We start from the raw sequence: 26,309 nt of genomic DNA, 5'->3' as shown, positions 1-26,309 counted from the left end.
GGGAGCTGAACATCGGCTCCATCACCAAGAAGGCCCAGCAGAGGATGTTCTTCCTGAGGCAGCTGAGGAAATTCAACCTGCCAGGGAAAATGATGGTACAATTCTACACGGCCATCGTTGAGTCCATCATCTGCTCCTCCATCACCGTCTGGCACCCTGCAGCCATGGCCAAAGACAAGTGCAGGCTGCAGAGCATCATCCGCTCAGCCAAGAGGGTTATCGGCTGCAATCTGCCTTCCCTCCAGGTCCTGTTCACTTCCAGGTCACTGAAGCGGGCCAGAAAGATTGTCGCTGACCCCTCCCATCCTGGACACTCCCTGTTCGAGTCCCTCCTCGGGAGGAGGCTGCGTCCATCAGGACAAAGACCTCCCGCCACACCAAAGTTTTTCCGTCGGCAGTCGGGCTCATCAATGGAGCCCGGATCCCCCACTGACTGACTGTCACCCCCAGGACTACCACCTCTTCTTCCACCTTCCTCTCTCCTCCTTCTTCCCGCTCCTTCCTCTTCCTCCTACTCCTCCTCCCTCCTCCTTCTTCTTCCCTCCTGGAGGCCTCCTCCACACACGTCACTTTAACATGCACTTTAACTTGAGGCCTCCTCCACACATGTCACTTTATTTACATGCACTTTAACTTAAACACACGCCACATGTAACATACACTTTAAACTAAAACACACATCACTTGAAGCACACACCCAAACACTTTCACATTATTTGTTGTCTTTCTGTCGTGATGATTGTTGTTTGTCATGTCCAAATGTTGCACCTACCGCCAAAAAAAATTCCTCGTTTGTGTAAACATTCCTGGCAATAAAACTGTTTCTGATTCTGATTTCAATGTGAGGCTCCAGGGCTTCCAGAAAGAGTCAACAAGTGAGGGTGAGATGCATAAAAACATACCCTGTGGGTTGGGAAGAAGAAGAAAAAAATGACACGCGTGAACAACACAAACTCATTTAATAATAAATGTTGTTTTTTATTTATTTTATCTTTTTTTTTGGTTTTCTTTTTTTTTCTGAAGTCACTTGATAATCTTGACAAAATTGCAACATATTCCATAATTCTCAAAACTGACTGATGTGTGTGTGTGTGTCCGTTGCTATTCCAGATTAGCTGTGGAGGGAAACAAATGTTGTGCGCTGTTGTAGACCAGTGAAGTCCTCAAATGATGAAAGCAGCTTTTGACCATACAAATAAAAAGAAACATGAACGACTTGAAGAGACTCCACACTGGCATCCTATGTCGTAACGCTGCAGGGTCGGGGGTAAGTGTCTCTCTGCACAAAAAAACAACAAAAATAAAACAAGTGAAGAATAGTTCAGGGGCTCAGTAGCAGGTGTGTGTGTGTGTGTGTGTGTGTGTGTGTGTGTGTGTGTGTGTGTGTGTGTGTGTGTGTGTGTGTAAATCTGTGAAGGGTTTAGGGGGTGCAGCACAGGGCAGCGAACAGGCCAGGCACACAAAATGATTCCTTCCTGAGACATTGGCGTGTGTACAGTAACGATGGTCTAGACGAAGTGTGTGTGTGTGTGTGTGTTAACGGTGAAGGCGTTTTGGCGTAAAGTGAGTCACAGGGTGCGAGGTCGCTCTGGATCCGGCTAAAAGTCACATATTTGTTTTTTTCTACCACAGGTTGCCATGGGGATATTTGTGAGGACCTAGTTGACAAACATCACATTTGGGACCTTCACTTGCCTGACCACTGACAGAGCAGAGGCATCACTACAATCTAGTATTCACCCCCATTCACCACAAATTATTGATCCATTGTGTGTAACACAGTGCGTATGTACACCCTTCTTCACATTTTAATTCTCTTTGAGGCCGAGCTGCCGCGGCTCACTTGAACCCGGCATGGCTACAAGCGGCCATCTTTGCTCACCATTTTCAGAAAACACCATCTCTTTTCTGCTACATGGCCAAAAAAGCTATGCCCCGACTGGAGTGCTACGTTGTCATTCTACTGCATGTAAAAACACGTTTGTAAAAGTGAAGGAGAGGGGGAGGGGGGAGGGGGGTTGAAATTGTCTGTGAAAGCCACATTCCGAACAGCCAGTGATTGGTTAAGGGTCTGTCCAGTATTTAGTGGGACACAAAACATGAAAGAACTTCCTTCAGTAAAATGTGCTCAAAATGTATTTTCTTGCATCACAAAACCTATAAACAAAAAACACATAAAAAGGGCATCTTTAAAAAAAAAAATAATAATTCAGGTGAAGCCTAAAACTCTTCATAGTTTTAAAGAAATGAATAAAGCTTATATACACAAACTCAAAAGGCTACTTAAAATACACCGTAATAATAATGAATCTTCATTCATTTGTTTTCTTGAAAGGACCTGTGACCATATCATACAACCAAGTTCATACAATCATTTTTTTTCTCCATTCTCTTGGAAGCAAAAGAAAAACAAAAAAAGGAAAACAAATCCAACCTGGAATATTAGGTGATACTCATTGCGACTTGTTTTCTGTGCACATGTGTGTGTGTGTGTGTGTGGTGTTTGTTTGTGTTTGCGTGTGTAGACTGGAGAGAAATTTCAACATATTTAGCTTTTTGTTAATTGGAATAATGTACAAATGTGATCCAACTGAAAAAGGTCTCTCAATACTCTCGATGGGTATGAAAAGATTTAAACGGTGGAGGAATACAACAATTTCTAATCTCAGAAAACACATCCTCATTTCAACCTTGCCACTCGGTTCTGCACATGTCAATCACAATAATTCCTTAACTTTCTATATATATTTATATATCCTTTGTACGAAATCTGTTTGTTTTTTAAGTTGGAAAAAGAGAAAAGACCCAGAGTCTTTGAGGAGGGGGGTCTTTTTCGACAAGTCCCGAGCTTGCAGTCTGCCTCCAGAGTACAACAACAACAAAAAAAGTGTCTGGTGTTTGTCAAGTCCGTCTTGATCATATATTTGTCCCACGAAGCCCCGCCCACTCCCAGTTCCATTGGAGACTGGTCACCACTGCATCCACATTCATTTCCATAAGTCTCTTGGGGGAAAGGTGGAGAGGGGAGGAGCAGCAGTGGAGAGAGATGCGGGAGGAGTCATCAGCAGTGTTTACGGTGTGGTCTCTCAGGCGTTCTGTTGCCCCCCCCCGTACCCCCCCCCCTTCACATCTGGAAAGGTGCTCCGGAGTGAGAGAAAGCAGGAGGTGGGGACTTGTGTCGTAAGAGAGGAGGAGGAGGAGGAGGATGGCTCTGCTAGTCTCCCGTGTACATCAGTCAGGGTGCAAGGCACCCTCCCCCACGCCCGCCTCCTTTGCCCCCCTTTGTGAGGAATAATAAAAAAGGTGGGTGCCGCTACTACGGCGATTGTGTGGCTGGACTGCTTTGCGCCGAGCTTGGGGACAGACTGGGGCTGCAGCTGCCCGGGGGGGCGCCGCTGGGCCGGCCGCCTGCGGCGCCGCTTTCCAAGCCCTCAGAGTTCTCCAGCATCTCCTGGATGAGAGGGGGCATGGAGCCGGGGATCTCCATCTTCAAGGTGATGACGCGCTCGGCTCCTGTACGAAAAAGTTGGAGAGAGAGAAATATGAATATGACATGAGCAATCATTTTTAAATCGAGTAATCTTTGACAGCATTATCCACGTAGAAACACTAGTTGAGAAGCACGGACCTTTAGCGCTGATGCTTCTCAGATCCGTGATCTTCATCAGCATCTTGGGGAACATGTGCGGTTTGTGGGGCCGCCTCCTCCTTACGTAAATCTTCAACGCCTCCAGGAGGGGCTCCTGCAGGACATCCACCTTCTCTGCCTGTTCCAAGTCCTGACGATCTGTAGAGAAACGCACCGAGACAAGTGTGTAAATGATCGAGTGCTGTCGTAACCACAGTTGGCCACTAGGTGGTGCTCAGGGAACGAACACAGCACAGCCACCCAACTGTCATTTCATCTAGAGACACAGGAGTAGGGATGGGAATCGAGAACCGGTTCTGTTTTAGAACCGGTTCCCAGTGAACCGATTGTTTGGGATCGTCAGCCAAATTCTTTAACGGTTCTGCTAACGGTCCTCTGTGGCGTTGCGCATGCGCAAACTTTTTTAGTTTCTTCAGACTGCAGCAAACATGGCAACTAGGCAGAAGCGTTCTAAAGTTTGGCTCTATTTCACACGACAAAATGACAACTACGCCACTTGTAACGTGTGTAAAAAGTCTATTTCGTCGAAGGGAGGAAATACAACAAATATGAATAAGCATTTGAACACAGCATGGAATTAAATTACAGGAATGTCATGTGTTCGATGCAGCAGCTCAGCTAACGTCGGCGCTTCATCTCTTTCTGTCCAAGGTAAACTCCTCAAAAGTGATCACAACCACTCACTGTGTGAAGCCATTTGCCTTTATTGTGTGGAGTCGATCAAGTTATCTTCTGTCCCTTCGTTTGAAGCATACATTTGAGCTCCGGCATTGGTCTCCCATTATTGATCACTTCACGTTTGGATTGAAAGTCCAGTTTTGAGAAATGTTTGATCGTAACGGTGTTAATTATCGGAGGGCGTGTGTTATCAGCAAACGTTTGCGTTATCGTGTTAACCCATTATTAAACTGAGCATATCGATTTTTAATCCATTATTAAATTTAGCATATAGCTATGCTAGCTTAGCTATATAATCTTCCATTTTCAGCCCCCTACATTGAGGCAAAGGTAGTGTTTGCCTCTCCTCTTAATGTGGCTTTATGTCAGCTCAGCAAATTCAGCGATTTTGTCAGTGCCATTTGTTTCATTGTGTAAACCAGCTTTCACAATATAAATAATCTCCATTGCCATCCAATTTAGCTGATGACGTTCAGAGTCAGACCGGTTCAGAGGCTGGTAGTCTGTCTGGGTCACAGGCTACAGCGAGCACGTCATGTACACCTCCACCCCATCTGAGAGAGTGATCTCCACGGCTGGAGACACAATAAGTCCTGAGAGATCGCGTATCCTCCCGGAGAAAGCAGACATGCTTATTTTTCTGCACAAGAATTGTTGATGATCCATACAATTGATGGTTGCACACTTGGTATTTGCCACTGCTAGTTTCATTTGTGGCAGCTCAGTTCATATACCCTTCAGGGCTCCAGACTAACTTTTTTAACTAGGAGCACAGTGGCCCCTAACTTAAAATTTTAGGGGCGCAAGCAGAAAATTTAGGGGCGCACACTATAAATCGACTTGCAAAGTTTTCCCATCATTTTTACTGTATTACTGATAAATAATTTGACAATATACAATCTTATGCCTGTTTGCCTTCATAACTGCAAAACATTCACAACAGAGAACTCTTCAGAAGTTACTGTATTGAGTTTAAACATATTTTAAGAGAAAACATACCTTGAGCATGTGCATGTTGCACTTCGATGTGGCCAATCAAAACATTTGTTGGTTTCTAGAGATGCACCGATCAGGTTTTTGGTGCCGATCACCGATCACTGAAATCAGTATCTGCCGATCACCGATAATACCAGTCACTGAAATCAGTATCTGCCGATCTGATAATACCGATCACCGATCACGGTGTTGATTGAAGCATTCTATTTATTGTGTAGCATTATTGCTATGAGGACTATGAGGAAATACATATATAAAGCAACTCAAACATTAAAGAAATTACCGATTTCTTTAAACATTTAGGACTTTTACTTTGAAAAATGTCCTAATTGATACATTAAAATTGTTTGATTGCTATTGTAGGGGATTTCAGATATGTATGGGCACACATCTGCATCATTCATTTCCTGGAACTCTTGGGGAAATCTATATACAGGACTTTTCTTAACATACAAAAGTCTGACTTATTTTTATAAACTCTTCCTTGGTCCAGTAAAAATGTTTTAATGTTAGCATAATTTAAGCTAAATCTCAGAAACTATCTCTAAAGATACCAAATCAGTTCATTGTTTACTTTTATATGTTCGTGTATGATTTGTCGACATCTTATTTTGATAAACGGATGTTGTTTCACGTGGTTCTTTCCGCTAACTTTGCAAAACCGGATGTTGTCACTTAAATCCTTCCGCTAACTTTATCAAAACCCTCGCGCGCTCCCGATCGAATGTGTTTACCGTCAGCATCAGTCTATAGGGGCACAGACATGGAAGTGTCGGCTGAGTTGACCCAGAGATTCAACTCGGGGGACGGGGACGCCGCTCGCTGCGTGATGGTGTGTTCACACCGGACGCGTCAAAATTTCGACGCGCGTCGAGATTACATGTTAAGCTGCGTCGAAGCTGCGTAGCTGCGTATTTTCCAGCGAGCAGTGCGTCAGACGCGTTTGAAGCAGCACGAACAGAGGGTTTGTCGCGGGGCGAACTCAGCGAACAGCGCGAACAGCGCGAACAGACGCAGCTCCTCGACGCGCGAGTTGAAATTTCCCAACTCGGGCAGCAAAAACGCGTGAGTCATAGTTGCGTCAGCCAATCAGCGTTGAGCAGCTCCGCTCGTCATCGTCCTGCCGGTTGAAAAAATGGAGGAAAAGATTATTGTCGCAGTCTGTGGGCACCCCGAACTTTACGACACGACTCTTTACAATTACCGAAACCGGAGCTATAAAGATAAAGCGTGGAACAAGGTCGGAGAAGCCGTGGGACTACCTGGTAAGTTTTGAATGTATGTATTTGCTTTTATTCTCGCTATTTTTTGTACTTTACTATCAACCAACCGCCGGCATATGTGTTTCATGGCAGAGGAGATCTGCCGCCGTAGGTGGAAAAGTCTCAGAGACACGTATCAAAGAGAGAAGAAGAGAGAGAGAGAAGCGCAGTGGGAGTGCAGCTCGGTCCACTAAAGTGGAAGTACTCTGCGGTCCTGTCGTTCCATTTATACTCCGCCCCCGACGCGTCTGGTGTGAACACACATTTTTTGACGCGCGTCGAGACTGCTGCGTCAGACGCGTCGAGAATTTTTTCGACGCGTCCGGTGTGAACGCACCATGAGGATCCCCTCGTGGACCTCTCACTCTGCGGCCCTCGCCGGGCGCATCGTCTCCGTTGCGATGCACCTCTTTTCACACATTAGCCTATAACCGTGGTCATCCCCTCTCCCCCCTCCCCCCCCCCCCCCGCTCTCACACACAGGCCAGCCTTCTTCTTCGGTTTTCGTCTCCTTTCTGCTTCTTCTGGAGTTAATGTTGGTTAGCAAACCAGTCATTCAGGCATTACCGCTAACTATAGTGGGCTGAAGTGTAGAACAAGTGTGTCAGCAACACAAATATTTAATTACAAAAATAAAAAAATTCTGCTAATTTACTGGTCGCGCATGCGCGAGTTGATGAAAAATGTACTCACACTGTGTCTAATTTTAGGCGCAAAATGCGACCATTTGGTCGCAGTCTGGAGCCCTGCCCTTTAAAAAAAAGGAAGGAGCACTGTAATTTCTAGGAACATGTTTAAATTAAACAGAATACATTTTATTTAAGTTATGTAAGTTTTATTTTAAGTTCAAGAGGAATATGTATACATGTTTTTGGTTATTTAAAAAAATGTAAATGTGTATGTATACATACTGTATATGGTGTGTGCAGCATTATAGAAAATTATATAAAAGAAAATTAATGTAAATAAACCCGGTTGTGCTCTTTTTTTCACCCCTTGCCCAATAAGAATCGATAAGGAATCGAATCGATAAGCAGGAATCGATAAGGCATCGGAATCGTTAAAATCGTATCAATTCTCATCCCTACACAGGAGACACTCAGGGGTCACACTCAGGTTCATTAAAGCGATAACTGGAATGTCAATGGGCAAAGGGAGTGTCCGGTGAGTGTGGTGGGGACTTGCCTCCACACAGCAGACAGATGGCGCTGAGCAGCCCCGTCTCGGCATCGTCCATCTCCAGAGGAAGGAGCTGGTTGGCAAAGGCAAAAACCAGGTCGGTGAGCGGGCCGAAGCCGGCGTTGTGCATCTGGGTTCGGTTTAGCGTGAGTCCGTCTGAGAAAGTCATGGTGTCTTGCTCCGGCGTGTAGCGCGTACAGATCCGGAGTATCTGGAGACATCACAGGGTTAGACACGTGAGCCGCCTCAGTAAACAAAAACAAATTCAGAGGAAAAAACCAAACGTGGCGGGCTGCTGTTCTTACCAAGATGTCCAGACAGGCGGCTTTGAGCAGAGTGATCTGGTCAGCGATGGTGAGCGTGGTGAAACCGGGCAGCTGCTTGGCGAACTCCACCGTCTTGATGATGCACTTGGTGGAGAGTTCACTGAACTTGTCCCACAAGTCGTGGTCCAAGGACACTCGTCGTTCTGAGCTGTTCGTCTGCGTGAGGGGGAGCAAAGTGTGAGGATGTCTCCAGGTGAATGTAATCAGCGCAGGTGGAAACAAAAAAAAGGGTGAACACCCGGCATGCCGGCGCTGCGCTACTGACCGTAGTGTATTTGCCCAGCTGGCAGAGCGAGGGGAACGTTTCCTTGTGCGCCTTCCGGACCCGGTCGATCATCCGCTCCGTGTCGGGACTCAGCACGTAGCTCTCCGTGCACTCCTGTTTCTTCTCGTCCTTTTTCTTCTTATTCCGGTCGTTCCTTACTGCTACAGGGATGAAACGAGAGGGGCGAATGGCAAGATTACCATATGTGGGTTTTGTTTAAATGATGAAAAAAACCACTTCTGGCTTCAGCTTTAGACAGGCTTATATTCACACGCTTTTATTTACAAGCTTTTATTCTCTTAAATATATCTTTCATACTGTATCACAGCTTAATATAAAGAACCTGCAGTAAAAAACAAACTCATGTGGCCTTCATTAACCAATTAAATCTCTACACATTGCTTGAAAACGTGTGGCAACATGCGAGCATAATAATAATAATAATACCACGAGATAAATGGAGAATAAAATTCAAAAGGCAAAGTCATCCGGAGGAAAGGATGCTCTCTCTCTTTCTCTCTCTGCAGCAACTCCTCTCCTCTCATCCTACGCTGCAAGATAAATGTTGTGAGACGGCTCCACAGAGAAGGGCCGTGGTAATGGAGAGGGTGGGTTGGGGTGGGATGGGGGGGGGGGGGGGGAGGAAAAGAAAACCTTGAAATAATCCAATGTGCTTTCCCTCTGGGCGATCTGGCTGAGAATAGTGTGCTCACCCCAAATGACAAAAACCACCAGGCGGGGGTGTTTAGCATCGGAATCCCATTACAGAGTCCATCCATTTCTCCCATCCGGACTGGGGTGCAGCTTAGATATGAATGGGCTGTGAATGTGTGTGTGTGTGTGTGTGTTGGGGCGGGATGGGGTGCACGTTGATAAATAGTGGTGGGGGATGGAGCTATCCATAAGGCTGACAAATTGCCACAGCTTTCATTAGGGGTCCCAGCTAATCTAATAACATAATATGACAAATATCCTGCCTCTAATGGTTTTAAAAGGGCTTGGCTGCTCAGCCCATACCGGAGAAAAATCTCTCTCTCTCTCTCTCTCTCTCTCTGATACAACACAACACACACACTCATATTCCCCCTCTCGTTTCATTCTCCCCTTTCCAAAATTGTATTCCACGTGCTTTAAGTCATCCCACTTTCCTCGACATCGCTATCAGTTCTCGCAATCTCAATCTCCCCTCCAGGTACCCCTGAATTCCCCCCTTGCCGTTGACCTGAGATCGGATTTTGCGTGTCTTAATCCTAACCGTGACCATTAAGGGTGAGAGCGCTGCGGCTGATGGGAGATCAGTGTGTGTGTGTGTGTGTGTGACAGAAGGGGTATGGCCCGGGGCCAGGGAGGGATGCAGGATGCTCATCCATCAGGCCTCCCTGCCTGGGAGAACATGAAGGTAAGGAGGAAGGAGGGGGCTGGAGGTCTGATGCTGCACTGTGTTATTGCTAAGCACCGCTCGGCACCACACGAGGAGGAGAGCCCGCTGTGCAGACGGAGCACAGCACCACCGGCGCTTATGTTGGTGGAGTGGAGTCAACCAAACACACGCAGCTATGCAAAGAAACCCCCGAATGATACGGTGCGTCACCAGCAAAAAATATATAAGCTTCTCACTTCAATGAGGGAACACCCTCTTGAGCAACCGCCATCTTTCGAGACCAGTTTCATAAGACCGTAGTAAACAGGCGGGACATATTTGGGGACAGGCTTGTGGCGCTGATTGGGGATCTGTGGGCTCTCTGCCATCGGGGAGGAGGTGGTGGTGGTGGTGGGGACCGCAACCCAGTCGATGTCCAATTAATTCACAAATAAAAGTGGGGCATCCCCAGCGCCCGGACATTATCCGCGCTGACAAATTGGCAGCACAATCATAAGCTGCACAACACAATTTAATGAAGTCATTAAAGAACTATTAGGCACGACGGACGATCTGTCATGGCGAATTGCCACACGCAATAACACTTGGGGGGGGAGGGGGAAGGGGCGAAAATGAGAGAAGAAATACTGTCTTGCTTCTTTCTTTTTTTTATTACGTGCGCCCGCGCGTGCCAACTTCAAGCGACGCCGTCGTTTCGAAATTCATAATGAGAATACGAACACTGATGGGGATTGTTTACGGTTTCCGTGTTCATTGCATAAAAATGATTTACAGGAGCCGGTGTGTATACACACACACACACACAACACACACACACACACAGAGCCATCACTCAATCATTTGTTCTCATCGTGGATTTCAGCTGCAGTGTGCAGTTAATGGACAATTTCTGTTTGTTGTGTGTGTGTGTGTGTGTGTATATACAAGACAGAGAGAGGTGGGCAGACAGGGATAATTCGTGTGAGGAAAATTAAAGCGCTGGCAGCTCGTCCATCACACAGATTAAATTCAATGGAAAGATAAAAATGTCAATGTTCCCCTCCCGCTGCTCGCAGCGCAGAGCCACCGTCGACAGTGATGAAACTTTCTCCCTCACAGTCCTCCAGCCTCTCTCTCTCTCTCACCCCCCCCCCCCCTGCTCTCTCAACACTAGATGTTCATTCTCACTCACACTGAGTTCAATACTCGTTCCTGGCGCAGCCTCCATCTCTCTCTCAACGATGCTGCCGTTATCCTCACGTCGCGCTGTTCTCCATCATCCTTCGCTGCGTCTTATTTTACTTTTATTGCTTTTCTCTATCGCTGAATAACACCTTCCTCGAGGAACACACATGGGCGATATCGCTCTGTGAGGGGGAGGGGGGGATGATAAAAGGGGGGATGGTTGTGCTGGAGGTATGGGGGGTGGGGGGGGGGGGCTGGTCTGAACTCACCAACAGAAATTCAGTTTCAAGGATTGTGCAACTGAACCAGAACAAAAGAAAAGAAAAGATATGGGAATATGTTTTATACTGCAGCACTGTGTGAACCCAATGTAATCAATGAACCCACTGAACTGGGCTTATTGATTAAACACCGGTATCAGATCTGTACTCTGCCGATACCCAACACCCAGGCGTCCCTCTCGGTAACCTTCATTCTGACCGTACGGCTTGGTCTTCTTTCACCACACACACACACACACTGTCAGGTTGCTGATAATGTGGCACCGGCATACAGGCGTTTCCCTTGTTACCCTCCACTTGTGCCTAACCCCCCCCCCCCCCACCCCTCCACCCCACTCTATCGCCTTGACGCTGTCTTGCTTGGCATTGCCACCTGGCAGCGGGCCTGGCACCGTCGTCTGGAGCTGTCTGCCGGCAGACACAAGGTCACCCGGACGTCCCCCGGTGCTAGCAGGGGGTCCACCTTCTGCGACTGTGTGTGTATGTGTGTGTGTGTGTGTGAGACAGAGAGTGCCTGGTGTGTAAGTGGAGCTGTCCGAGTGCAGTTTTATTCATATCAGTTTGTGTTTGTCACCTTGCATGTGCATAATTGGAGCGTGTGTGTGCGTGACCTTACGCGCAAGCACGCATTTTACGTGTGTGTGTGTGTGTTCTCTCATGTGTGTGTATGAAGAGGGGCAGAGACACCGCCTGCTGGCTCCAGATGGCCAGCCTCTCCTTCCTCACCAGTCCTGACCAGTTTCACTCGCCAAAGTCACTGCTGAGGACACAGGGCTGGCCGTGGGCGCACAAAATGACCACTAATTTTTAAAAAATGGCATTGCTGTTCAACTGGAAGTGAGTGCGTCTCCAAATCTATCCGATAACCCACATTTCAAGCCTTCATATCATTCAGAAAACCATTTTTAGTGATTTTGACTTGTTCAGTACCACATATCCACCACTAGATGGCTCTCCCACTCCAGTCTATCACTCTGCGTTCCTCTGTGTGTGTTTCTGTGTGAAAAGAGCTGGCTGCTGTGATCCTTCTAACCATGATTAATGGCCCCATTCAAAAGGTAAGGAGCTCAGAGGATAACTTCTTTTACTGTGCCACGGGGAGTGCTCCCTGCACCCGCCGCACCACAAAGACGAGGTAAATAGCGGTGGGAAGACAGGAGGCAGAGAGGGATGGAGCAACGAGTTTAAACAACCCTGTGAGAGGAGGAGAGGCGCCACACTTTGTCTCCGTATGCTCATTCATAAACACACGTTCGATTACGAAGCATTTAAAATGTGTATTCATGACGACAGACCGCCCGACACACACACATCCTCGCAACGTGTCGAATGAAAGCAAGTGTGTATGTGTTTTTTTGTATGAAAACCCTGCTGGCCTCTGAGTTCTCTGCGGTCACACCTCTTCCAATTACTTTATCAAGTCTGACTGACTGACTGCGCTGTGCGTGTATGTGTGTGTGTGTGTGTGTGTGTGTGTGTGTTCACACAGCCCCCGGCGGTGCAATGATGGGAGCAGACGCCTGGTCTTTCACTCTCGGCAGGTGAGAACATATTCATCACAGAGTCCTGCCAAGCCGGGCGACACCCTGACTGTTATTGCCACTCTGCATCACGGCTTGCCCTTTGTCTCGCTCTCACAGAGGATGTGCTCTTCAAAATACACACACACACACACACACACACACACACACCGCGACAAAAATCAACTAGAAGCATCAACGCGTGAGGAATGAATCGTTGCAGCTGTGATTTCACTCTGACTTTGACTTTGTTTTGAAGGGCGTCAAAAAGGTCACAAGTTTCTGAGAGAAAAAAGGACCAACACCGACAGGATGCGGTTGCCACCCAGTGCAGTCTTGAATGAATAATATATTAAGTGTCAACAGTCACCGCCAACACTGATAACGAACACTTAATGTGGTGTTGCTCATGTCTTAAGACGTCCTGCAGTGGGAACAATCCCAGCAGCCTCTCTAGGATTAAGATCTGCGCTGGTCGCTAACAGCCTTGTGGGCGGAGCTACAGGGGAACAGTTCTTATACTCACACTCCTTGGACATGCCGACTTCCAGGCACTTCTGTAGCCGACAGTACTGGCAGCGGTTGCGGGTGACTTTGTTGATGATGCAGTTCTTCTCTCGGTGACAAGTGTACACCATGTTCTTCTGGATGCTTCTCCGGAAAAAGCCCTGCGAGACAGAAAGACGGTAATGAGGGAGAGAGCTCGTGTTTGGCGGCCATCGAGGAATATCAACGCAAAATGGAGAAATTACATGGCAGTTAAAGTTGCACTATGGTCTGTTTTGTGTTTGTAGATCCATTAGTATTTTCTTGTCGTTGCTTTGTGCAAACTCTCGCCTCGGGTTTACACGGCGTCCCTTTTCATCTGGTCCCAAGAACAGCAGCAAATATAAAATAAATAACTTGCATGCGAGGGGAATGAAATTAAAAAGAGGCCACGCAGAGGGGCCACACGCAGCTGCAGTTTAGAGGCAATAAAATACCAATAAATCCATAAAAGGCTTATTCCGTGGACAGAAAGGAATAATCATTGAGTTGTCACCATCTCATCGAGGTCCCACCTGCTCAGAGGGGCCACCACGACGCTAATATGAAGATGAAGATGGTGCAAAAGTGTTGGGGGCAAAAGGCACAGGGTTACTGGGTGCCATATAATCGTGGCCTGGTTTACACAGCCAGAAATAAGCAATTCTAGATCCAGGCCAAGCGAGTATTATTAGAGAGAATACAGCGTTGTACAAGAACCAAAAAAAAAGGAATCCCTACTTTTCTGCTTTTTAATCCAACTAGATCAAAGAAAATACATTAACAAAAAAAAAAAATCTAGTCCATGCGCTTAAGAATGAGGATCAATTATAATGAGCTCAACTTTGGTCACTGAGCTGGAAAGAGAGATCTTTGGGGAGACTTCTAACTGTTTTGATTGCACAAAACTATGACATAGAAACACAGCAAATGAGCTCGCCCTGATAGATGAGATCAAACAAAACAAAAATCCACGCTTGTATTCCTCCTAATGCCTTGCAGCTCCAATGAAATCATTGTTGACCTCTGTGACCTTAAACATCCTTTGTGTCAAAAAGATGGTTTATGCAAATCAGTGCTCAGCCAGCGAGGCTCGGAATGAACGTAATAAAGGTCACCGTCAGTATTTATGTGACGCAGTGGGACGTGGTTCATGTTGTGGTGGCTGGGTGGGTGGGAGGGGCTTTCTAGGGAGAGATGGGTAGCTTCCAGGGAGCCCCGGACGTAAGCCCACAATTTGTCTCTCCCGGATCACCGGCCTCTTCCTCACGTCTCAGAGTGGGAGTGGATCAGGCTTCTGATGGACTGGGCACAGTTTAGATTACACGCGATAGACGTTTGCTTCCGGCTCGTAGAAGAAGCGTTTCCATCCTCCAGAGGGTCACACCGGTGACCTTTTCCAACAAAGCCTTGCATCTGCTTCACAATACAAAAAATTTACATATTCTCATCCAAGGCCTGGTTTTCATGCAGCATTTCCTGTGTAGAAATATAGATTTGCGTTGTAGCTCTACAAACTGTGAAGACTTGCTGTCTCCCTCCATGCCTGATCAAAACAACAGGGTAGAAAGAGAACAGGGCTTGTGGTTTTGACGTTAATTCTCGCCGCTGATGCGGAGGGATCAGTCCGTCTTCTTTGTGTGCGCCTGCGTCACGTGGCCTTTGATCCGACCCTGACCCGACCCTGACCCCGAGTGTCGCAGGGGATTAACCCACCACCAGGCTCATGTGCAGCACCTCCTGATTGGCCGTTGCTCGTCGGGGGGGCAGTCGATTGTTCCTGCCCCTCCCCTCCCTTCCTTTTAGGAGTCATTGCTTCCTGCGGGCCCTTAAGCCTCTTTTTGTATCGCCGCTTAATCCACCCGGCGACAAGAGCCCTCAGCGGGTCCCGTCGGCCGCCCCGCGGCGTTTAAGAGATGAGAGCCGCGAGAAGATGAGAGAGATGAAGAAGAGGAGCGAGCGGCAACACAGAACATGCATGCACCCCCACACCCCCCATCTGTCGTTGTGCTCTTGAACGCTCGGCTGGCTACCTCGCGATCGCTATGAGCCTCGTGCATGTCGGAGTGCGTCAGTGCTTTCGACTTTGACTTTGCATACGTGTGAGGAAATGCTTTATTAAGAGGGGAAGCGAGGGGGCGGGGGGGGGGGGTATCAGGTTGGCGAGGAAAGCACAGGAATCCTCTTTTACGTGACTTTCACACTGTGCCCGCATTAAGAGTGCGTTCCCAGCCTCCCGCTGGGTCCGTATGCATGTGCGTGTGCTCGACTGTGTGTCTGTGTGTGTGTGTGTGTCTGCTTCTTTTGCTACAGCCCACGCATTAGTAGAGACGGATGCTTGGCGAGAGGGCTGAAACACATTCTGACATTCTGGCTTGAAGTGGCGGTTGGGGACTTTGGAAAATATGGTCGCTTCCCTCCCGCTGCAGCAGACACCAGGAGGAAGGATTTGCCGGCTGCGCACCGCCGTTCCTCCAAGACAAAAACATAAACACGAGTGGGTGTGCATGCATATTTTATGTCTAAGTGTTAATACCTGCAGGGGGGAAAAGACGTGCGATGCCGGTTGAGTGTGTGCGGGCCGGTGGAGAAGTTAAACAACAAACGAATGAGCAGAGCTCCAACTTCTCCCTCCCGCTCCCTCTGTTCCGCACAGCCCCCAGGAAACGCCTTTGTAGTTTGGCGTGCTACAGCAAAAGCCGACACCGCTAACCCTCGACTTACCCCGGTCCCAGATGAGACGGCCGCGTACGTTCACATGCCTGTAGTGTTGAATTATTGAGCGCGCTACGCCAAGTCATCTCCTCTGAAGTCAGAGGTACGGAGAAGGCCTCCTGAATTTTTCAAATTAGGACCGCGTGGAGGCGGACAAGGCCGCCACGAGCCGCCGAGCCCGGGACGCTCTCGCCGTGTTCCTCGGTGACCCGGTAAAATGAACCCGAGATTAAAGCGTTCGCATTTTAGCTGCAGCGCTTTATTAACGCTCCATTATTCTTCGAAAATAATATGCAACACGCAATTAAATGCCGGCTGATAAAACAACAACTACTTTAGCACATTGGGGACGACGGCCACGAGGAGCTCATCGCCGGGCAGGGATCACTAAGGGGAGACAAGTAATTACTCAAGGTTACGGCGCTTTTTATTGTTTGCCCTCCATCTACGTTCATCACGTCGGCGCGGACTCTTTACATCTGTTTAAGTGTCAGACTGAAACGCCTCTCGGGTCTCCTGTGCCTCATATCCAGATATGAAGACACCAGTTAGCCATAATGCCGGTGACCACTTACAACTACACAACCGCCGGCTCCCGCCTGAGGCCGTCTGAGCTGTGTTCACCACAGAACCAATTTCATACTTCTGTATCGGCCCAACACACACACACACACACACACACACGCACACGCTCACTCTCACCACGGGCTGTGATTTACTGTTATAATCTCACATATTTCCCCATTTAATCAGATGCTATTAGACGATGGGGAGCAGCGTTAAGGGGACGCGGTAAAAGCACTTTGGGACTCAAGATGGCCGCACAGTTGCGGCGTACCTTTCGAGACCAATGCTGTTTAATAAACCTGAAAACAAATTGAGAGGATTCCCCATGGCCTTAAACGGTTTAGAAACACAACATCTGGAAGTATTTAGAAACACCAGTGCAGAAACGCGCTATGAAGCCGATTACATGAGGGGAAGAAATGGTGCATCGCGCCACACATTATCTCGACGAGCGGCGGCCCCTCTCAGCATGCACGCGCCTCGACAGTCGACAATATGTTGAACGTATCATCTTTATATTTTGTTGGGGGGGGTAGTCAATTTGAAAATATGCCACGGCTCCACAGGAGCAGCAGCAGTTTACCCACCCTGTAAACAGCGGCGGGGTCAGCCTTCGCTCCGTTTGTTACGTTTTTACTGAGCGTTGGGGGACCGGGTGGAGTTTAAGTGTTTGTTTGAACCCTTTGCTTTCCCCGTCTCCTCATTTCTTTTGTGTGCATCGTCTCATTATCCCCCCCTCCTTCCTCCAGCGCGCTCTGTTGTGCCGACCGTCTTCTTTTTTTCCGATATCAATGAGGTTCTTGGCCCTCCGTACCCAGTCGGCCTGATCCGCCGCCCCGTCGACCGTCCCCGCGTCTCTCTCTGGTTAGCCGCTCATGCCTCACTATCTCACTCCCTGCAGTTTCGCCCGTCTCTGTATCGTTTTGTCTGCACTTTTGCATTCCTCCCCCCCTGAGTTCCTGACCTACTGCTTCTCTCTTTCTTTCTTTTTTTAAACTGCTGCTGCCTCCTGCCGTCTCCAGTCGGGCTTTTTTCTCCTCGATGCCTTACCCCACGTATGGCAACACATACGGACCACGGTATTGGTGGATAAGTCCAAGGGTGTAGCCGGCACCCGTCACCAACAGCACCGCCCCGCCTCCCTCCATTAAACTACTCCCTACCTCCTCTCGCAATACACAGGGCTGTTGGTACCAAGAGGCTGTACACACTCCTGTTTGCGTTAAAGACTCAACAACTTTGGAAATCCTCTGTGGTAAATTCCAGAAGGCATGATCACCGCGCAATAGCAAACAAGGTGGCTTGTGAATCGTTGACAGTGGATTTCTGGCAGTAAGATGACATCAGACATCACAGATCCACCCCGTCTCATCTCTACCCACCTCTGAGCTTACACAACTCTGGCTCTGTGCCTCGGGAAACGCGAGATAAAGCGCTCTGTGCGCTGCTCCCGCCGGCAGGAGAACCACGTATGTATGCACACTTCAACTACCGACAGATAACGGAGAAGATGGGGGGCTATAAGGCCTCTTCAGCACCCGTATAACGCGGCTGTATTGATAACAGACGGCCGATGTGGACACGTCAGCAAAGCCGATACGAGTGAATCCACACGGCCGACAACTTTTCACATACTGCACACGATTAGACGCGGGTCCATCACACAGCTTATCTTGTTTTACAACGTGAGCAGATATATACGTTGTGGAAAGAGCAGATTTTGCACGTTGTCCAGCTCATATTGACGATTAGGCAATTCAATATCGCGGCCGACGCCTGTAAACGATTCCCCGTGAGAAGATAGTCAATTCTGACTTATTCCCCGCATTAAAAAAAGGGCAATATATACGAGACGCCAATATTTGCTCTGTAGAGATCCGGTGGATGATTGTCCACCCGAGCGGAGAATTAAGTCCCTGTCCCTCGACTCGTGTTGCTATCGGAGCGTCTCCTCGCTTTGTTGACATTGGCCGCAATTTGCTTTTAGTGCGCGTTAGTACGCTCCACTGTGGCGAGCTCACGGCCGCCGCTCTGCGGTTACCGTGCTCAGCTGACTCGAGAGGCAATCAAGATGCGGCAAAACTCGCATTCAGCACCTTTAAATTCCAGTATTAAGGATGTGAAATCCTCAAAATGAGGCGCCACATCATTTTCATCACCTCATCTCAGCCCGTGCAGAACCCAGAGTGCATATTTTCCTCGACATATCAGACGAAGGTTGCAAGATAACGTCGATTCAGAGTCAGGCTCGGGGCGTCTCACCTTGCAGCCCTCACAGGCGCTGACGCCGTAGTGGTACCCCGAGGACTTGTCCTGGCACACGAAGCAGGGCTTGTAGACGCGGGGCGGCGGCGGAGGCGACGGCGGGCTCGGCACTATCTCCTCCGAGCTGGTACTCTGGGTCTCTATCGCTGTGGAGGGGGGAAAGAGCAACAAGAGGGTGGTCAGAGAGAACGCTATCCGATGGAGCGCTGACAGACAGGCGGCATTAATCAATACCGGGAGGACAAACACGAATTCTCATGTGTCCACTCAAAGATCTCCCTCGACTGATAGATACACCGCTACATCCACCACCGATCCCCAGAAGGGGAACGTACTTACTCTCTAACAGTGTGTTTTGGGAAAAAGAGGGAAGGAAAAATGGAAGTGCAAGGACAACTTCTTGATTCTCCATTGCAAAAAATATCTTCACATAGCAAAATATTAAAAGGATAAAGCAAACACTGCGCCAATCACGAGCAACAAGTAATGTACACAAAGCTAAACACACTTCTCAATAATCTTGATAACTTGTTTACCCCGACAACCAAACACATAACTCATTCTCTCTTATTCAATATCAGAGCAGAAAACAGAAAGAGGCTGAACAGGCTCCGCCTCCATCCAATAAGCACTAATAAACAACACGTGAGCGCTTTGCCCACATGTTGTGAGCTGGTACATAATAAACAGAGGCGGTATACAGGATTCTCGGGAAGTAACCTGCTGTTGTCTTCATGTAATATGTATTGGACTTTGACCTCAATATCCTGTGTGTTACAAGCAGCTCTTTCATCGAATAAAAACACACATTCACAGCGGCGCGCTGCACACACTGCGGCGCGGCTAAACGAGTGTATAATCCAAACGGAGCCGCTTTGAGCCAGCACGTGTGCTCTACTTGTAACTAGCTGTTAATACCAAACCCATTAACCCATCACCAGAACTAACCCTACGCTTTTTACATTTAAGGAAAATAAGATAACTTCAGTGCCACCAGCGATGATGACCGAGAACTTTGGCTAAAGTTGAACTTTCCTCTAACAGTTATAAACGTCTTTCTTCTGGTTTCATCATTATCACTACAGGTATATTGTGTAGCCTCGTTTCAGCTCTGCAGAGGAGGGATCGAGGAGGTTGACAAGCAACCTGGTGTGTAAATAAGCCATCAATATTTAAAAAGGCTGGTTCAGCAGCACCGGAGCACAGCTGGGAACACACAACCCACATCCTGACACGACACACACCAAACGGCACTAATCGCACTGCACGCTGGGCGATATAAAAACGAGGAGAACGTTTTGCAACGTCCCCCTTTTTCTCTCTCTTTCTCACACACACACACATACACACACACTTTCCAATCCTTTTATAGTGTCTGTGTGCTGGTCTCCGCCTGCCAGTCTCCATGCGCATACAGCAGATGGCGCAGGGGGAAGATTAGATCCCGAACAACCAAAATAAACCAACCTGATGCCCAGATATGTTCGAGGCTCCTAGAAGAAGAAAAAAAAAACAGACGAAGGAGAACGGTGCACACGCAACCGGCCTGTGCCAGAGGCTGCGTGTTATCTCCGCCGTCAGGAGAGCACATCCCAGTCAGTTTCAAGTGACGGGTGACAGTTAAGCTAAAAGCAATAAAACCCGATCAGTGACACCCAATCAGGCCCGGGATATTAAGACGTTTCATTTTCGGGAGGCCCAGATGTCATTATGCCACTTTGACACCAGCAACAACCGTAGTACATTATTGGTGTAAATGGGTCAATAGAGGTTATGGAGGGGGGGGGGGGGGAGATTTCGACCTCAAGCTGGGAGTGAGACAATTATTGTTTATGCCAAAGGCTTTTTTAGCTTATTAAGCAGAGATTATTTTAGTTAAAGCGTAGAAAATCTGAATGGGAATTCAGATTTGTCGGAAGAAGAAGATAGTTTTCTGGGGATGGAGAGTGTAGATAAAGGAATGAAAGCAGGGGGCACGAGAAGTCAAAGATGTGGATGAGACAGAGAACTATGATGTGTGAAAAATACAAATGAAATGATACAATAAATGGTACACACACACACACACACAAACACAGTTCCCTTTTATTGGTGTCATTACGAGCCGTCTTTGCCCATGCCACTGGGCCAATGCTAATCATGTCAAACTAATTAACGTTAAACAGAGCAGGCCTTACATAACATGGCATATTTTCTCATTAGCAACAAAACAAAACATTCACAGTTTACTGCCCTCTTCTGCCTCTCTTGATGTGGACTGAATACAGCTCTGTATTATTAGTGTAGAGAGCTATTCATTCACGTTTCAGCTGCCTTCAGTAGAAGCGCCGAGACAAACAGATGTGCCAACACACTCACACATAAACATGACAATTGCACCCATGCCTACATTTACACAGGCTAAAGGCTTTCCTAGAGCCATTAAACATTTATTTATTTATATATGTGTATATATATATACACAGTGCTGCCGCTAGCCATGTTGGTGTCCTAAGCATAACTCCTTCATGATGCCCCCCCTGAGATAGGAAAGGGACCCACGGCGAGCGGGGGGGGGGGGATGCTGAGCGATTAAATATATCTCTTGTTCTGCCTGTTTTGTGATATATAAGCCTAAAAGGTGCCTAATATTTCTAGACTGAAATAATATCGGCATTATAGTTATTATAACTATGCAGATTTTTTTAGTTGCCTATTTTGTGGTGCCCCCTCAGGACTTAGTGCCCTATGCACAGCGCGTAGTGCGTGTTATGGGAGCGGCGGCGCTGTATATATATAACATTATTTTATATTTACAGTAAATATATATTTATATATATACATACTTATTTATATTATATATATTAATTAATTTATACATTTATATATATATGTATTTATATATAAATAGATATATACTTATATAAACAAATGTATTAATATATATAAATAAATATAATAAATAAACATGTATATATAAATAAATAAATATATTCATATATATATTATATATATAAATAAATAAATTCATATATATGTATGTATATATATACACACACACACACACACACACAAACACACACACGCACGCACACAAACACATATACACACATTCAAACACGCAGAATGCAGTCTTAATGAGAGCACCCATGAAAATCTGGGACACAAGGACAAGAGACTGTGAGGGGGCTGGCGACTGTAATTAATTACAATGGCTGGCTTCTGGACGCCTGTCAAGCTGAGGCATGGAGCGAAACAATGGCAGGCCTGTGGACAGAGAGCCAGGGAGGCTCAGCAGAGAGGACCGAGCTACTTAGCCCTTCAGCGGCCCTCACCCGGGCATTATTCAACACCAGCCGGCTTCCAAGCTCTGATCAACACCAACTATCATACAAGCCGGGCTATTGTGTGATCCACGAAAAGCATGCGCACAAATACTGGAAGAACTGACTCACCCTCGCCCGGAGTGCTTTCTTCAGTATCCTTGCAACATATTAACACTGGAAATGTGTGCATCTGGCAAGGTGTCAAGGCCGGAGCCCCTCCAGTAGTGTAACTAATACTTGCACTACAGCTAGAGGATCATTCCTTTAGCCAAGAGAAGGAAACATGAATAGACAATGATTGTTGTAGCTTTGCTTTAAGCATGCAGGAACAAGAACCCGCAACCCTGAGACTAATATTCAAATGAACAACAGTGAGGAGTTCGTGATAAGGAATCTATTGCACTGAGGGGACGAGGTGAAGCACACACACACACACCCACACACACACCCACACACACAGCGCTAGAACCATACGGTCACAGCAGTGGTGGTCCAACAGGCTAGGAGGGCGTGTCCGTCCCACATCCAACCACTGGCTCTGGCACATTGAAAGTAATGGATGTATGAAAATTAGGGCTGTGAAACGATTACAAATTTTAATCGGGTTAATCACAGGTTTTTGTGGATTAATCATGATTAATCACATATTACCGATATTCTCGGTATATTTTGTGAGAACATAGAGATTTATGACAAAAGACGGATATATACATTTATACATTCTTCTATATGTCAAACATATAAGAAATATCAACTTTTTTATTTATTTAAAGGGTTATTTAGGTTGTCAACAAACACACATAAAGTACCTCACACTTAAACTTGGGAAGCAATATTAATTCTAATAATTTTCTGGAGGTTTTAATTGCTGGGGTCAAATTGACCCCGAGGGTAAAATATGTTAGTAAATGTAAAGGTAACAGGAGGGTTAAACAGAGCATTTTTCTCTTGTTTGTCAACCATTAACTCCACCATGATACAATCTAAAGGCCTCTAGTCTTCCTCTAGCAGCTGCTGAGGCAAACTGACTGTGTGGGTTTTCTTCATGAACTGGGCCGTGATGAAAGGGACGGCGGGGACACCGCTGCAAAGCTGAAACCTCACCGGCCCGGACAGGTGGACAGATTGACAAGTGACTTTTTTTTGCTCGGTCCCGATGCGCGCGCACGGAGCTCTGCGGCGCGCGAGACGGAGATCGATAAGTGTTAACGTGACGCGAAGAGACAGAAATGACATGCTGCTGTGGAGATACGATCAACAACAGACGTTTAGTTTAATAAAAGAATAAAGACGTGCTCTAGAGAACATGTCAGGGGGCGGGCCAATCTTTTTAATGTCATGCGATCTACCAACACGACGCCGCGATCGACTGGCAGGTCGCGATCGACGTGTTGAGACCCCTGATCTACAGGAAGTAAAAGTCGTAACAAGGTTTCCGGAGGTGAACCTGCGGAAGGATCATTACCGATGAACAGCCCGTCTGCATGAGAGCGGACAGAGTTCAGATTGAAGTGGTGTATTGGAAGCTCATTTTGCAAGTGACTTTTTTTTCGTCCCGACGACCAACAACAGAAGGATTGGAAGCTCATTCTGCGCATGCGTTAAATGCGTTAAAAAAACAAAACTAGTTAAACCTGTAATTTAAGTAACTGAGTTAACGCGTTATTTTTCACAGCACTAATGAAAATGTAACATCCGGAGTTGTACCGTTATTAATGTGTGAGATTGGCCATAAATGAAATACACACTTCTCTCATAAAACTAATTCTGACATTTGTATTTCGTCAGATCCCTCCTTATTATATTCGCCATCGCAGACAAGTATAATAAAACACACAGGGTTTGTATGCCCCCCCGCCCCCCCGGTATCGAAATAGCGTAATGTGGTGCGGCGTTCTCGAAACTCAGAGCCAAAGCGCAGATGATTTAATTAAGTTCAAGTGTGAGTGGTCTGTAATGTCGCTCTTCAGATTCACTTTGCATACATCATGAGCCACAAGTGCACTTAGAGAGACGCCGCGCCCTCCCGGCCACTTCCTCCATTAGCAATTACAGCATGCCTGGACTTAAATGGACAAATATGCACAAGACTGAAATGAAATCTATTCTGATGATGAACTAGCCCGAGCTGTAATAGTGTCATAAGATAGCCTGGCTAACGTCTGTACTTCAAAGGCCGCAAGACCACAGACCAAGAGACACACACACACACACACAGCCCAACGGCTATTATCAAGCCTCCAGACTCTGCCGTCTCGGCCCAGTGCTGCCGAGCAGTTCTCGAGGTTCAGCTCTAGGTTAGTCCTCTGAGATTTGATTACCTTCATCCCCACTGGTTACTGGGCCCAGCTGTGAAGCATATTAATGAGATTTCACCATCATTAGGGGGGGCGCTAACTACATTAGCAGGCTGGCTGCTTGGCCGCCTGGATTGTGGACGAGAGAAGTGGAGGAGGAGGAGGAGGAGGAAGAGAGGGAGGGCTTTGACAGGGTCTTCCAATTTGTTGAATCCCACTCCATCACGGCCTCTCGTGCCCCCTGGCTTCTATTTGATTATTTGGACGTGCGCGTGCACGCATGCACGCTCGCCGAGTGTGAGACACATGGCCGACCATGTCGAGGCCCATCCGTCTCTCTGTGCGGCGAGTGTGTTTTGAGAGGAGACGCCACGCAGACCGCCATACCGCGGGGGCTGCCACGTTAAGTCTCACTTTGAAGTCTGCTTAAAATAATGGAGTGGGACGGCCATTGGAACGGCCTCTGGGATGGAGAGCGCCTTGCAAAAAAAAAACCGTTGTGGAGTTGCGAGCCAATGGATCATCCATGTCCATAAAAACGACTGGCAGAGAGCGAAGCGCTTTCATGTGAAGTGAAACAGAGCAACGAGGGAGCAGAGAGGCGCGTCACTCATGCTTAGTGCTCCAATTTTGCTAAATATTTAGACGTTGCGTTTGGTTTTCGAATCAGGAAAGTGGGTAAGAGGGCGGGAAACACTCAAACACACACACACACACACATATGTACATGCTTTGTCAGCACTCTTCAATTACTGGAGGCGGAAGCGGGACTATTTCCTTGCAAACATGGAAATCCTGCCATTCTCTTAAAGCTTCACAACGGATCTCTGCAACAAAAAAAATGGAAGCTCGCCGCCGTTGCACTGATTGACGACGGCGAAAGCCGCGCACGCCATCGGAATACGAGGCAGGGCCAGGGCGTGCGGGCGCGAGGGCACGCACAGAGCGACAGCTGGAGGGTGTAAAAGCAATGGTGGGGTGTGTTTGTGTTCAAACACGGAGAGAGTGCGAACAGTTATTGGAGGGGAGAAGGGGCGGAGGAACTGGGCAGACCAGCATAAGTGAAAACACACACACGCACACACACGGTGAAAGCAGAGCCCGTGGAGGTTAACATAGGGCAGGAGAGCAGACAGCGAGCCTCACGCCTCCCGTATTCGCTGTAACTGAATCCAGCCTTTCCCTCCCCCTCCCCTCCCCTCCCCTCGTCTCCCGCCACTTTCCACCTTCATCTCCTCCTACCTATCCCGCTCATGGAGTCGGACATTGCTCCCTACAAGCCACAGGAAGTCCTCTTTTTAACGTCGGGAAACCAAAAAAGGATTCAAGATGCTCATCGTTACTGCCGAGGCCGGCAAAAGGCCTTAAAATCAGACTTTTCCCAACACAGGAATGTCAGTCTCAGGTTCAACCTCCACCGGAAGATGGTAACAAGTTTTCCGTGGATCAACCGGATCATTTAAATTGCATTAGAGATGTTGTTTTTAAGTCACGCTAGTAGCCCATTTGTCCCTATGCTCCCACTCCTTTCATGCACGTTGATATGATGGCATATCTGGGTGCGTGCATCAGTGAGGGCGAGTTAGGAGGATTACCCAGGGTCCTCCTGCCTGGCTGCGCCTCCCCCTTAAGCTTCAGCACGTCTAGGAGGAGGAGGAGAATGCATTAAAATACAGGGCACTGCCACTAATAATGAGTCTCCAAAAAATAATGGGGAACAATCTTGCAGTGTTGCGCAACGCCGGCATTTTTTGGGGGGAGAAATATCGAGGTCCGGCCTGCTGTCTGGCTGGTGGAACATCGTCGTAATATGCGAGTCTATTTATACATCTGTCATCATGAGTGTGAGGCTCATAGTGTCGAGGGAGGAAAGGGCACGGATCAAACCAGAGAGCTTAATCTGATTTCCAATATAATTTTTCAGCGGCGCATGA

General features: G+C 47.5%; 1 protein-coding gene across 3 annotated transcripts in view; it reads right to left on the bottom strand.

Moving 5' to 3' along the window:
- Window positions 1–954: 954 nt before the first annotated feature.
- raraa (retinoic acid receptor, alpha a) overlaps window positions 955–26,309 on the bottom strand; it is a 75,031-nt gene continuing 49,676 nt past the window's right edge. For 2 of the 3 annotated variants that reach the window (XM_056430559.1, XM_056430557.1), the window contains exons 2-8: window positions 18,771–18,919; window positions 13,228–13,369; window positions 8,356–8,516; window positions 8,070–8,246; window positions 7,771–7,975; window positions 3,629–3,787; window positions 955–3,513 (exon numbers count right to left, since the gene is read on the bottom strand). In XM_056430559.1, coding sequence (XP_056286534.1) covers window positions 3,317–3,513; window positions 3,629–3,787; window positions 7,771–7,975; window positions 8,070–8,246; window positions 8,356–8,516; window positions 13,228–13,369; window positions 18,771–18,919 — 1,190 coding nt within the window. In that variant the 3' untranslated portion in view covers window positions 955–3,316. The remainder of the gene's footprint in view (window positions 3,514–3,628; window positions 3,788–7,770; window positions 7,976–8,069; window positions 8,247–8,355; window positions 8,517–13,227; window positions 13,370–18,770; window positions 18,920–26,309) is intronic. The other variant, XM_056430558.1, reaches the window with a different exon arrangement.

The sequence above is a fragment of the Pseudoliparis swirei genome, chromosome 13, assembly GCF_029220125.1.
Source record: "Pseudoliparis swirei isolate HS2019 ecotype Mariana Trench chromosome 13, NWPU_hadal_v1, whole genome shotgun sequence".
Lineage (NCBI taxonomy): Eukaryota > Metazoa > Chordata > Actinopteri > Perciformes > Liparidae > Pseudoliparis > Pseudoliparis swirei.
Note: the sequence above shows the minus strand (reverse complement) of the source record. Positions and strands in the feature narration are given on the sequence as shown.